The 13304-nt window shown below is 47.0% G+C and overlaps 1 protein-coding gene across 2 annotated transcripts in view; it reads right to left on the reverse strand.

Moving 5' to 3' along the window:
- Positions 1-292: 292 nt before the first annotated feature.
- LOC135900813 (U-Kazal-Dg21.2-like) overlaps positions 293-13304 on the reverse strand; it is a 30647-nt gene continuing 17635 nt past the window's right edge. For both annotated transcript variants that reach the window (XM_065430390.2, XM_065430389.2), the window contains 6 exons: positions 11221-11389; positions 4326-4499; positions 3551-3600; positions 2313-2427; positions 885-1034; positions 293-410 (listed from right to left, as the gene is read on the reverse strand). In XM_065430390.2, the coding sequence (XP_065286462.1) occupies positions 371-410; positions 885-1034; positions 2313-2427; positions 3551-3600; positions 4326-4499; positions 11221-11389 (698 nt within the window). In that variant the 3' untranslated portion in view covers positions 293-370. The remainder of the gene's footprint in view (positions 411-884; positions 1035-2312; positions 2428-3550; positions 3601-4325; positions 4500-11220; positions 11390-13304) is intronic.

Raw genomic sequence — 13304 nt, forward strand, 5'->3', positions numbered from 1 at the left:
ATCACCCGGGAAATGTGCCTCTGTAATACCATTGGCTGAGCAACTTCGCACACACTGATCCCACAATAGTCTGGGAACGTCAAAGCTATTTGGGGGATCTCATATGTGCACGTATATTTAGTGGGCGAGTATGTTCTGCAACATTTTTGGTTGCCTTTTTCTTTTTTTAAATATGAGGATATTACTGTGATTTTGTTTGTTTTTATGGGCATAAATTGAGAAAATGCAGACGAACTCGCTTATTTACGTGCACATTTCAGAGTTACGACAAAAAATAAAATAAAGCAGCTAATTTTTTGGGAAAAAAAGTTTATTGAATCTCGTAAAATGGTAACCAAACAAAAAGAAAACAAGACAAACATGGAGATGGTCACGAGCAGAAGCTTTTTGGCATGACGACGACGTTCCGGCTGAAAAGAGAGAGAGAGAGAAAAAAAAGAAAAAGAAAGTTGAGAAATCATTAAACAAGAATGACAGGTGTGCCGCTCTGACATCGTCTACCTTAATGAAAAAAGGATGCAAATTACGGTCTCTTCTAGCCACATGCATACATAGCGATAGAAACAAGAGTACGGCACATATAACATATTTTCCTAACTCACCGACTCACTGCAATATGTTAGCGGCTTCGAGGCCCAAAAGGGAAAAAAAGAAATTTCAAAAAAAGCTTCATTTTTTCGCGACACTTCTTGTGCGAATACATCCATGTAACAGAATATTCTCTTACATACTGCAAGAACACTTATTCACCATCTCGTTAAGGCGCACGAAGTTCACAAGCGTGCACTAAAATACTTGCTAGCTTAATTTGACTGAAATGTCTGTGTGCCAGCAGGGGCGGTCCCGACGAACAATGCGAAACCCGAAACATTTTGCGCACCCACCCGCAGTTTCTCTGCTGCATGCGGCAGTGGTTGAGGTAGCGCTGTCCGTCCGACCCGCACACGGGGTCCAGTATGGGCAGGCATCGCTTGGGGCACTTGGGGGGCTCCAGGCACCTGTTCAGGGGCACCATCTGCACGGGCTCCTTGCTCCTGCGGGCACAGCCGTCGCGTCCATTTTTATCAAGGGAACACGCGTTTTAGAGATTTGAATTAGTAGCAATTGGTCGCGTATATCAATAATTAGATAGAGAAATAAAGGAAAAGGAAGAGAAGCAAAGCTGCTGCTGACCGCAGTTACCGTCTAGCGCAGCTGCGGTCAGCAGTGGAGGAGGTAGGGGGTGGGAACAAGAGTAAAAGGAGAGGGAAAAAGGATACAGTAAATGACAACTATTCACGCATGTGTAACGCAGCGACTGAGTCCCTATATAGTTCGCGTGTGGAGTGACTTCCTCGAGAGAGTTTGTCACTCGGCCCCGCACATCGGCACTGTTGGGTCACGTACAGCAGCTGGGTGGCGAAACCCGGCTGCTCTAGGAAGTAACGCAGTAACACATGCACACCGGCGCTATAGGCATTTAGAAGGGCAGTTACAATGCTGTATGCGTTGCCGGTGATGAACTATTTGTGTGCGTACCAATAGAAGGCAACAAGAAGTTACTAAAAAAAGGCTAGCTTATTATTATTATTTTTTCATTCCTAGCTTTCTCGCTCTTCCTCATTCTTCATTTCTCTCTTTAATGACCAAACTTCTGCCCTTCCCCTCTCTAGAGAAGCAGCTTAAGAAAAAGCAAATAAAGTTGCAAATATCGCTCTTCTACAGTGTGGTCTTCGTCCTTTCTTTGTTTTCCAACATCGTATTTGACAGCAGCACGCTGCAATCATTCAACTTGCTAATAAAAATTCAAATTTTCTGTATTATTTGCGGTTGAGGATTGAGAGGGAACATACCAGCACAGGACAGGGGACAGCGGTAAGAAAAGAGGAGGAGAAGGATCTGCTGCGATAGTGTGGGAAGGTGGAGAGAGAGTGATGGGAACAACAGTAACAAGGCAGTGTATCCGACACTGTGCCCAAGCTCGTGTGTAGGCGGAGGATGTGCACCGTACGAGGTCGGCGATCCGAATGAAGAGCCAGATAAAAGCACTTGCGCATAGACGCCTGTTACGCATCCAAACACCAGTTCTTATGCATCGCATTGATAAACGCTCTGTCAGCGAAGATATGCATAGAGGGGCGTGTCGCCCTCCGGTGACGCTCACTCCATACAAGCAGCGCACAACTGTAACCTGTAAGGGCAACTGTAGCACAAACACGGCGCACTAAAAGCACTCCATCAATGTAGACGAGTGAAGCAATCAGCCATCCACGCACGCCCCTATACTGGACGCCGTGTGCGAGTGTATACAAGGGCGCTTGCCGCAGACTCACCCGCAGGTCTCCTTCTTGAAGAAGCACTCGTTGAGGTAGACCTCACCGTTGGAGCCGCACACGGGTTCGTACAGCTCCGAGCAGTCCTGGGGACACGAATGCAGCTTGCGGGCCTCTGCGCACGGCGAGGTTTGCGGGGAGAGTTGAGCGTGAGAGTGGTAGAAGCACAACGACCCTATCGCAATGGATCTATACGTGTACGGTTGTGCAAGTAATACGCCCCCAAGGCAATTTTAGCTATGGAGAACGCCATATGGATAGCTGCAGCGACGAGAGGTCCTGCGAACGTAAGTCCTGTTTCGCGGAGGGTTCGGGCAGATTAGTCATCGTGTTCGTCCTAGGTCACCAATTGTAGGCGTATGCCTCAGGAGCGAAGGAGAAAGAGAACTGACCCGCATCGACGCCGGAGAAGAACCGCGAGCCGCGGGCCACGACCAGGCGCCATCTTTATTTTCCTGTCATGCGGGCGAGCACTATGCGAGTTCTAGGCGCCGCCCAAGGGAGGGCGCTACAGTACATCCAGATTAACATCGACCATCTGCGGTTGTTTAAGGTGCACGAAAATTTCTGCACATGAGCGTCTTCTTTTCTGTTTCTTTCTTCACAGGAGTCAATGCTACGCGGACTGGGAACTAGACCCGGAAACTAGACGAAAGCCACCAAGTTGGCTCTCAGAATAGGCCCTCAACAGATCGAGGGCCCTGGTTGCGGTCACACGAATTCACAATTCTGTACTAGATGGATGGTGCACGATGAATTTTAACGGAATTCTCCTCGCATTATACGGGATGCAGGTAAATTTACAGCCCACAGAAAGACAGCGCTGTGACGCTATTTCGATGAAACGTAACGTGCGGCGAAACTAACCCGTTCTAAGTATTTGCGGCGAAGGCATCGTAGCGCAGATTAGACAGCGTGACGTACAGAAGCTAGAAGGATACAGGGAATGAATGGGATTGATTTTTATTAGTTCCAATCCCACGAAGCTAACTGACAATAAAGGAAAGGGCTTGGAAAATTAACAGTTTCTTTCTTAAATTGAGATGTAGTAATAAGAAGAAGACACGAGACAGCATGGGTCCAGTAGCAACCGTGCTGTCTGCTTTGCCTTCTGTATTCGGCGTTCCCCAAATTCCCTTTGCGATGCCATCCCCAAGTACCGTGCAAAAAACTTTTTTTTTTCTGAAAGCCTTGTTGGTTTGTGAAAGGGAAAGAAACAGCGAGTGACAATGGCTCACCTCTGGCGCTCGCTATGCAAACGGCCAACGTCTGGGTACCAACGACCTTCCTGTAAAATAATGACAAGAAAAGAACAGCGGTGTGAATGTACTTCAAGGATGACTCGCGCGTCTTCAGTGCATTTAATTGTGGGAACAGCACAACCCCAATGACAAGCGAATCATTCTCCTATAGCTCTCCTCGTCACCTTTCATTTCTAAACGGCCTATACGAAGCAGGAAAATAACTTTAAATCATTACGCGGTAACTAAACCTCGAGGTATAGTTCATTCGCTTCCCGCTCTATTCCTTGGTCACTATATTGTCACCGATGTAAAATGAGAATGCTAAAGGCAACTATTCCCTACTTCCAGTGGCATTGCGAAAGTGTTCCCTTGTGGCCATAACATAAAAAATGAAAGCCTCACTAAATACGAGAAAAACACTCCGGCAAAACAGGCAGCTGACGCTGTGCACGTAAGCGATCCGTTATAGTATATACTCGAACTTATAGTTTTCATCACGTTCCTCCAGATATGCTGTCTGTTGATAGCGTGAGAATTCACCCGAATCTTCTGGGCGTTCGTTCCTTTACTGAGGGCTGCGAAATGTCACGGAAGAACAATAAATTTAATTTACAGTTTTTTACCACAATTGCAGCGTCCCCGACGAGTCAAAGCGCTATCCCCTTCTTTGAGGCGCCAAACCGCGCCGATCTATCGGTCTCCGCGCGTATACGTCAGCGCAGAAGGCGGAGCACACATCCTACACAACTAATGCGCAGCGGTCACGTACCCGCAGTTCCGGCGCTGCATGATGCAGAGGTTCGGGTAGAAGCGCCCGTCCTTGCCGCACACCGGGTCGTAGATGTCGAGGCACTTGTCCGGGCAGAGCGGGTGCCGGCCGCGGCAGCGCTCCCACTCCACCGCGCGCACCGGTTCGTAGGGGCCGCGCCTCCGCCGCTGTTTCCTGCGGGAGTGCATCACGTGCCTGTTTACACCAGTCTCATCGTGCTCATGCACTGAGGATCGTCAGCATCGTGGTGCCCGGTATAGCCATCGCCGTGTTTTCACGTATTACAGGGTGAAACTATACACAGCTCAATAAAGGGACAGTGCAGCGGCTCCTGTCTGGGTTTGGGCTCCAACACGGAACCAATGGATCAGTACCAACTATACCCCAATAATTTTAGTGCGGAATCTCTTTATCCTTGTTTCCGTGCCCCTTTACCAGAAAGTTGAAGCCGTTCTTTTTTTCTTTTTTGCAGAGAGAGAGAGAGAGCATATTATAGAAATTTATATATCGTAGTAGCTTTTTGGACAGCTGAGGACATACAGTTTCTCAGTATATTACTAAGAGGGAACTCTGGCGCTGCAGCGCTGTGGTATACATGGGAATGCCGGTATATTGTGACTTCGGATTGGCGCCGTTCACAGAGAGCCAGGACACCTTAAAGGCAAGCCGCGTTCCGTATATCATAATGATTCATTTTCTACTAAAACAGCATGTGAAAAGCTGTTTTATCTTTATTACTGCGCAAAAACATATTTTGTTTAATTACGACAACTTGTTATTGCATGCACAATTATATGAAACGTAAAAGTCATCAGCCGGCCACTAATGTTGAAGTACAGACAGGATTCGCGCTTGTATGGAACAGTTTGTCGTCTGTTCTTGATGTTCTTCGCTTGGGTATGCATTATAGGTGAGTAAACTTCTTTGGAAAAGGTAATATGAGTAGACGAAAACCTTTTATGAAGATTTAACTTTAAGACCGCGGTTTTTGTGTAGCCATATCCACGTTTTAGACGAAGTCTCTTACAACACAAGCCAACACAAGCCTCGCAGACACGTATGCCGTCAATCCCATGGCACCGCCTCGGGAAACTCCTAGAGACGGAGGCGCCAGATTTCCCTCTAGGTGTTATATAGAGAAACTCTATGGCTGAGTACTGCCATTACTGTAATCCAAATCTGTTGCGGTGATGTAAGGAAAGGGCCATTTGATAGTGTAACGATTCTATTCGAAGTATATTCCTTTTCACACTTTGTCAGTGGTTCAGACAGTGCGTCACCTACGTTATGATCGGGTTCATACAGCCGTGAGCGGTGGGTGACAAAAATAAAAAAATAAAAACACACACAGCATTGACCGAAGGAAAAGCGTAATTATATCGGCGTGAAAGGATCGGTCACTTGCATATTTGGCTGATGGCACTAGGTGCCTCGGAAACTGTCTTTAGCACTCGCATATGACACTGTGTTACGGATCGTCAAAGCTATGCGCCTTCTCCCGCCGATCTTCTTAGATGACTTAGCAAAACATTTTCTTCGTAGAGAAAGTTCGTGAGAAGGTTCGTGAGAAGGTTCGTAACTCAGAAGGAAAACAGAAGCGTGAAAGAAACAAGGACGACACGACTACACAGGACTGGCGCTCACTTCCTAATGATGTTTCTTGAAGAAACGTCATATTTATAAGCACAGTATGCGAGACCAGCTTGGGGTATCACATTCATGATAAAACAGCCAGATACCACGCTGTTGTACACATCACGTTTCTTCCATAAGCCTCAGTTGGAAGCAAGTGCCAGTCATGTGTACTCGTCTCATCCTTGTTTCATTCGCGCTTCTGTTTTCCTTTTCTCAGATGACTCGATCTTCCGGGGATCCTGTTTCCATCACTTCGGAGATGGTGCGGAAGCATATCTGCTAGCGTCGCCTCTTCGAATTTGCCGCGAGGTTCCTGGTAATAGATGGTCTTCAGTATACCCCGCTGTTTCGCGATCTTCGTGACGAAGTAAGGACCCGTAAATGCATGTTTAGAATCTAACCACTTGCACTTTATAGAACCATGCTTTCAACTTTCACACTTTCTTTCTTGGTACTCTTGGTCTTTCCGTCAAAGCATCTACCACGAAATACCGCGGTCTGGCAAAGTGATTCGCTTTACCTCGCACTGCTATTGAGCCATGCCTTACTGAGGGCGTGTATCACTGCTGAGAGAGGAATTATGTGGTCGTTCCTGGTCCTTGAATAAACTAATACGTCGTCCATGTACACAATGCAGAATTCTCTAATGAAGTCTTCCAGTACACTATTTGTTTATTTCTGAAAACATGCGCCCAAGTTTTTCCATGAGAAAGGGAGCCCACTGTGTTCGTACACGTCAAAAGGGGTGAAGAATTCAGTGAATTTCTTTGCATTTTCTCTCAAAGATACCTGTCAATATCCCTTAAAAAGGTCTATTCGTGAAAGCGATTCACACCCGCCGATCTCATCAATTATCTCATCAATTATTGACACTGGAAAGGGAAAGAAGAGATCCGTTTGCCGGTTGATGAGCTTGCAATCTGTACACAAGCGCGAGAATCCATCTTCTTTAGGCGCGATCGTAATCGGTGAAGCAAACGACAACGTGGATGGTCTAATGATGCCAGCGTCAAGCATTCCTTGAAGCTCCTGCCTCAATCAGTTCTTTCTCTCGTGGCTCAATGCATACGGCTTCTTCGTCGCCTTCTCCCGCCGATCCTATTGGATCACAAAGTCATCATTGTGTGTTGATTTATGTGTCTGCAGTCTACATACTGCAAAATTTGCCGGTTACATGCTAAGCAGAAGAAAAATTTCAGAGCTAAAAGAAAAATAGAAATCGCTGTAAGAGTAGAGGAAATTTTGCGCAGTGGACTTCCGCGACAAGATGAACCCAATCTAAAAGCAAATATAAGCAGCGTTTGCTTCACCGCAATATGACGCTTAATGCAGCGAAGCAAACGTTGCGGTGGAAGGAGAAAGTTCATGGCTATTCACAGACGTTAGACGCCCGCCGCCCCCAGAAAAAAAACCTACGCCAAGTTCCTTCCAATCCTGAATATCTGCGAGGCCCTGCCACGAGACGGATCGAAACCCACCGGTTAGGTGCGTGCTGGTCTGGTTGTCCCTCGCCATCGCCATGACTATTGAAGTCCTGAACTATATAGGGGCCTCACCCTCCAAACCTATGGCAAGCACATGGCTGCATTTCGCTCGATATCATCGACGTTAGTGTTTCTTGCGCCGCAAAACACAACTGATGCAGAAGGGAGAATGCAGGAGAAGTCTCACTAGCAGCTGAAGCTTATTCTAGACACACATGCATTTATACCACGTTGATATAAGCCTATGCGGAAAGGGCCTAACATGACACGGCAACGCAAGGAAAAACAGGCGCAAAGAAGCGCAGGTTGTCAGAGGTAATCTTTCGCTTAGCTTACCTGTTACCTTGAGACGTTGAGATCGACATATGGCCAGCTTCGCCATCCAACCTAATGTGATTCTCAAATCAGGTAGCTCAAGTGGCCATACACAGATGTAATTTTTTCTGGCTTGTTTTTTCATGCTTGAAGGAAAAGCTACATTGAAAAGGTTCGACGGGAACAACAAGACAAATAAGGGCATCATTTTCGTTTTGTCGCCATGCTATCAAGCAGCAGGTTTATTTTCTAACGCTATACATGTTCAGGTCAATGTACATATAGTAATGATAGTACGCGCATGCCGAGGGACGGTTGCGCCAGCGACTACTGGCTCTACGAAAAAAAAAAAAGAAAGAAAGGTTAGCCGGTATGACGGCAGTACGCCAATAGCGATTCAGACATATTTCTCTTGCAACACTAAGAATCATGATGACATCATTAAATTCTCAAACACGACAGAAATTTCGGCCGTTATGCGAAATTCCTGTTTTGTATTTTTGGACTAGGTCTAAATCACTTATGCGGGCACTGCACCAAAAATATTTTACTTTTCCTATAAAGCAGAACTGTTTTCACTCAGGTAAGTCAGGAGTGTAGGCAAGGACATGTAATTAGATTCTGGTGATTATGAAGATCCTAAAAGAAAATGTCTACGCACTGCACCACGTCGAGTCTCCACATAAACAGCTGCTGAGCACGGGAAATTGATGTTTTTTGAACAAAATTAGCGCAAACTACGGGACGTGAAGGAGAGTCAAACTTAACGTTGTGTTTCTCTCTCCTCTTTGCCCCATCTTTTGAGATGTTTGTGTTCAAGATCATCATGTGCCGACTAGCCCAACAGCAAGCTCGCGTGGGAAATTGAGCATGATGGTAAAATGCATCGCGCTAGTTCGATATTTAAATCGGGCCCTTAATTTAAAGCTTGTGACGAATGCCCACGCGTGTTATTTTTTGGATAACTGCTAACGAGAACAGCAGTGGTATGCTAGGAAATGGTTCGACGCTGTTTGTTAGTTTTTTGGCGACTAGGTTCCGCATGAGGCAAGGTGATATAAGAAAGGACATATTTGAGTATCTTGGTTGGGTGTTTGAGCCTCTCACTTCAACCATTATACCACGGCTGCCTTGTACAATATATATATATATATATATATATATATATATATATATATATATATATATATATATATATATATATATATTATTGTGGGATTGGCCTCAACTGGACAAGAAGAGTGCTTAGTGGGACTTGGAAAACTACGCGACCGTTGGGTGAGTTGATGTCATCATCATCATCATCCTAGTTACGCCCACTGCAGGGCAAAAGCCTCTCCCATACTTCTCCAACTACCCCGGTCGTGTACTACTTATGGCCTTGTTGTCCCTGCAAACTTCTTAATCTCATCCGCCCACCGAACTTTCTGCCGCCCCCTGCTACGCTTCCCTTCCCTTGGAATATGCCGTCCGTAACCCTTAATGACCATCGGTTATCTCCCCTCCTCATTACCTGTCCTGCCCATGCCCATTTATTTTTCTTGATGTCAACTAAGATGTCATAAACTCGCGTTTGTTCCCTCACCCAATCTGCCCTTTTCTTATCCCTTAACGTTACACCCATAATTCTTCTTTCCATAGCTCGTTGCGTCGTCCTCCATTTCAGTCGTCGTCCTCAATTTGATGTAGCTGATGAAAGTTGATGTAGCTCCATCTTAATAGCCCACCCAGCCGTCTCTCTGCTCTGCGTTAAGCTTGCGGGAACACTTCATTATCAGTCCTTGGCAACTCACAACCTGCGCTACAGTAAACATAAGAGCACTTCTACACTTTTTTTACAAAACACTTTATGTTGTGCGAGGTAGCTTTGTGAGTCATATTTACGCATGTGTTGTCAATCCGGTGGAGCCGAATGATTAGACATGTAGCTCCACATGGACGTAACAAACAAGGGCATTCGTACACCCTGCCGCGAAAACGCAGTCCCGCTCCGGCTGCACCACCCGAGACAGTTACAGGTGCCGTAGTCTGTGTGCGGAAGTATTCAACGAAATGTTTTATTGCGCTCGCTTATTTGTCCGGGATCGATTAGCTCTGTTATTTTTTTTTAGAGCTGAGATACAACTTGGGGCAACGTCTCTTGACGCATACGATAACTGGCAGAGCCGACTGCGGCGCCGCGGAATTACGTCCACGTGCTGGACGGATCCCGGCCGAGAAAATGAGGCGCCTCCCAGTATTCAGTCAAGGATGCCTGCTTTGAAAAAAAAATTAATTCTGCGGTTTTACGTGCCGCAACCACGATCTGATTATGAGGCATACCCGTACTGGGGGACTCCAACTTAATTCTGGTCACCTGGGGTTCATAGACGTGCACGTATAAACCTAAGTACACGAACATTTTTAGCATTTCGCCCCCTCTGAAATGTGGCTGCCGCGGTGGAGATCCAACCCGCGATTTCAAGCTCGGCAGCGTAACGCCATAGCCACTGAGGCACCGCAGCGGGTGTAGTGCCTGCTGAAGCAAACGTGCTCAAGGGACAGAGTTTGTACTAAAGCTGCTGATATACAGAACATTTAGGTTAGGCGTCTTCTTTCTTTCTTCTTATTTTTAGTGAGGTACTGTACTATACATACAATGCTTCAGAAGCTGCGAAAACAAGTACACGTTCTTTTTTTTTTTATTGGTCATTTTGGTGCGCTCGAAGCGATTGTGATTTTATTTTAATGCACAGCGATTACAGGACATATTCGAAGTTTCTTGGTTGTCCTCTGGCTCAGGGTGTCTATATATTGGTGAAACAGAAGACTAAAGCCGGAATGATTGGAGGTGCAAGGGGAGGCCAACTCCGCGGGTGCTTTTCTGGATATTGGAAAATTCCGCTGATTATTTTCATATATTCCGCCTTGTCGGGGCATTGCGTCAGTAAGAGAGGATGTCGCGGCGCGTTGAGCAAATGAAAGCTGACGAGATGACAAATTCGACTATAAGGCGGAATGTTAAAGCTAGAACTACGGGTCTAAACAAACAACATCGTTCCCCTCCACAAGTTGAGCTAGCATCCCAGGTGTGCGTAAGCCACAAAAGGTTTCGCGAATGGAAACACTTCGTCTATGGAAGCTGCTGCTTACATCTTACTATGCATGTCTCTTAACTTTACGCAGACATTAGACATCTCTCCTCTTTTCACGTGCTCCATGCTCAAGAAACTGGCCTGCCAAATGACTAAAAACCAGAAGATTTACAACTTGTAGCGCCATCTTTGAACAGGAAAGTTCGCTGTGTGTTAGTGCAAAGCAGAGCTATCAGATTCCATATAGTGGTCACCCAGAATGACGGTCAGATTTTCTGAAGTATACAATATCACAATGGGGACGAGCAGTGAAGGGGCTGCCGCTCCCCGCTATGTCTGTAACTTTTTTGTTGATGGCATCGCCGTAATCAGAGCCACGACACTTACCGACAATTGGCGTTCATCATGGAGCACTCGCTGTTGTACACTCGGCCGTTGGATCCGCACACGGGAACCGGGAAGGATTCATTGCATGGCGCACCGCAGACGAAGACTCCGGGACTATCTGCGACTCGCGGTGCATTTGTAGATGTCAGCGGCTGCTCTGTCGTTGTGCCTGAAGAGGAAGCAAGCAGAAACGAGAGAGTTCTTTATTTCACTGGGAACTAGCAAGGGCGGAGCAGCTCGGTGACGAAAGATACGTAGGTATGCCGTCGACATTATTATATAGTTAGAAGAAATAATCTCTGGCTACTGGAAACGTTCCATTACATAGCGCACATCACATGTATACGCGTCCAGTATACGCTGACAGAGATGGCTGAGGCTAAGGTCGACCTGCTCATTAACCGCCGAGCGACGATAAAGTTTTATTGCTCTCTCTCTGTGTATACCTTGATCCCTCATAAAGAAATTCCGCACGAACTACCGTACTACGTTGGTACGTTCCGGGTCGACCACGCATTGCGAGACTAGAGAAAAGTGCCGTGGGCACGGCTTACTGTCGCCCACGCACCTTTTCACGCATGGTCTGCGAACGCGTGTCTCTTTCTTAATCTTCTTCGTCTCGGTGTCCTAAAGGGTGACCGCCCACTCATCGTACCCCAGCAGCCTAGCGAGAGTTGTGCGCCCCTATAAACGTGCTCGTGGAACGACGGACCTCTCGAGAGCAGAGAGGGCAGGGGCTCTCATTTGAAAGTCAAGTCCGCGAGCGCGCGCGTACTCGCGGCTCTCAAAAAGCGTCCGCGTCGTCGAGTATGTGCGCGTGTGAACGAGCTACCAGGCAGCGGGTGAAGCGTTTTTATCGTCGCTACGCCCCGGCTGCTTCGCCGCTGCATCTGCGGCCGCAGTGTGTGTACGTGGATGGCATGCCCGAGCTGCATGTATGGTTACTTCCTCGCACGCCCTATTCTCGGACGACGACGCGAGGCCCTATAGGACTCTCTTAAACAACAAAGCCGACCTTGGTGCGGAGTCAAATTTTCTTACGGCTTTAGTCCTTCAAGGGGCCCCCTGTCGCCAGGAAAGCCGGTACGTTCGCGCGTATAGGCTGGCCGTTAATTGCGTCATTCAGGAAAATGTATGATTGCGCTGTGTTCAAACAATGTCACCGACTAGGATATCGAAGAGGACCAGTTGGGGCGCCATCTTGGAACACTAGCGTAGCGCAAGCGACGCGGGCACAGGAACAGAACAAAGGAATAAACACTCGTCTCCTTAGCTTTCTTGCGTCCGTGTATGTAGCTGGTGCTGCGATAGAGCTGCGCTAGCGCTCAATACGCTTTCTTTTTTCTTCGAGGAGTTCTGAGGCATCGTGTCCTCGTTACATGCATGACAGGTCAGAGAATGTGGAGTATCGCGATGGGAACAGAGCGTCGCTTCTTCTTGTCCCCATCTCGCGGCTGCTCTTCACTCACTTCTGTAAAAAAAATGCCCTAAACGGATCTTTAGGTATATTAGACATTTGGGAAAACAGTAACAAGAGTGTACGGAGGAATCGGGCACTTACACGCGAGTACAGCGTGCTCAACTTGCTTTGAAAGGTTTCTTTGGGTGGGGTATAATGCAAAATTCAAGAACACTCAAAGAACGTCTGTAGCTTTATATAGCGATTCGCCAAGCACTGGAACGCAATTTAAATTGGTGCACCACGTCGGCGGACCACCTTTTCGTATTCGGAGCCAGCTCTGCAAAAGTTTGGGTGACCTACGCAGAATTAGGAGCGAACAAGCGAGTCGTCGTGAATGTCACATAGCTTTGTTGCATCGAGAAGCACATAAGAAGGGGCCATGTCGTGGTGGTGCACTGGACACCGATCCATTACGGAACTTGAAATGAATCGGTGGTTACAGAAAAAAGAAGCAGAACTTGACATCCCGCTGCTAATCCAATAGCAAACTCGTTACAAATATGGCGCTGTTACCCTCTAAAATTCGGAGCGCCTCCATACCACGCTTGGCTGATCTGAATAATAGTTATAACACCGCCTCCTCACGATGTATATAACCTTGCGGGTTAGAAGTCCGCTTAGA

Source organism: Dermacentor albipictus, chromosome 2 (assembly GCF_038994185.2).
Source record: "Dermacentor albipictus isolate Rhodes 1998 colony chromosome 2, USDA_Dalb.pri_finalv2, whole genome shotgun sequence".
Lineage (NCBI taxonomy): Eukaryota > Metazoa > Arthropoda > Arachnida > Ixodida > Ixodidae > Dermacentor > Dermacentor albipictus.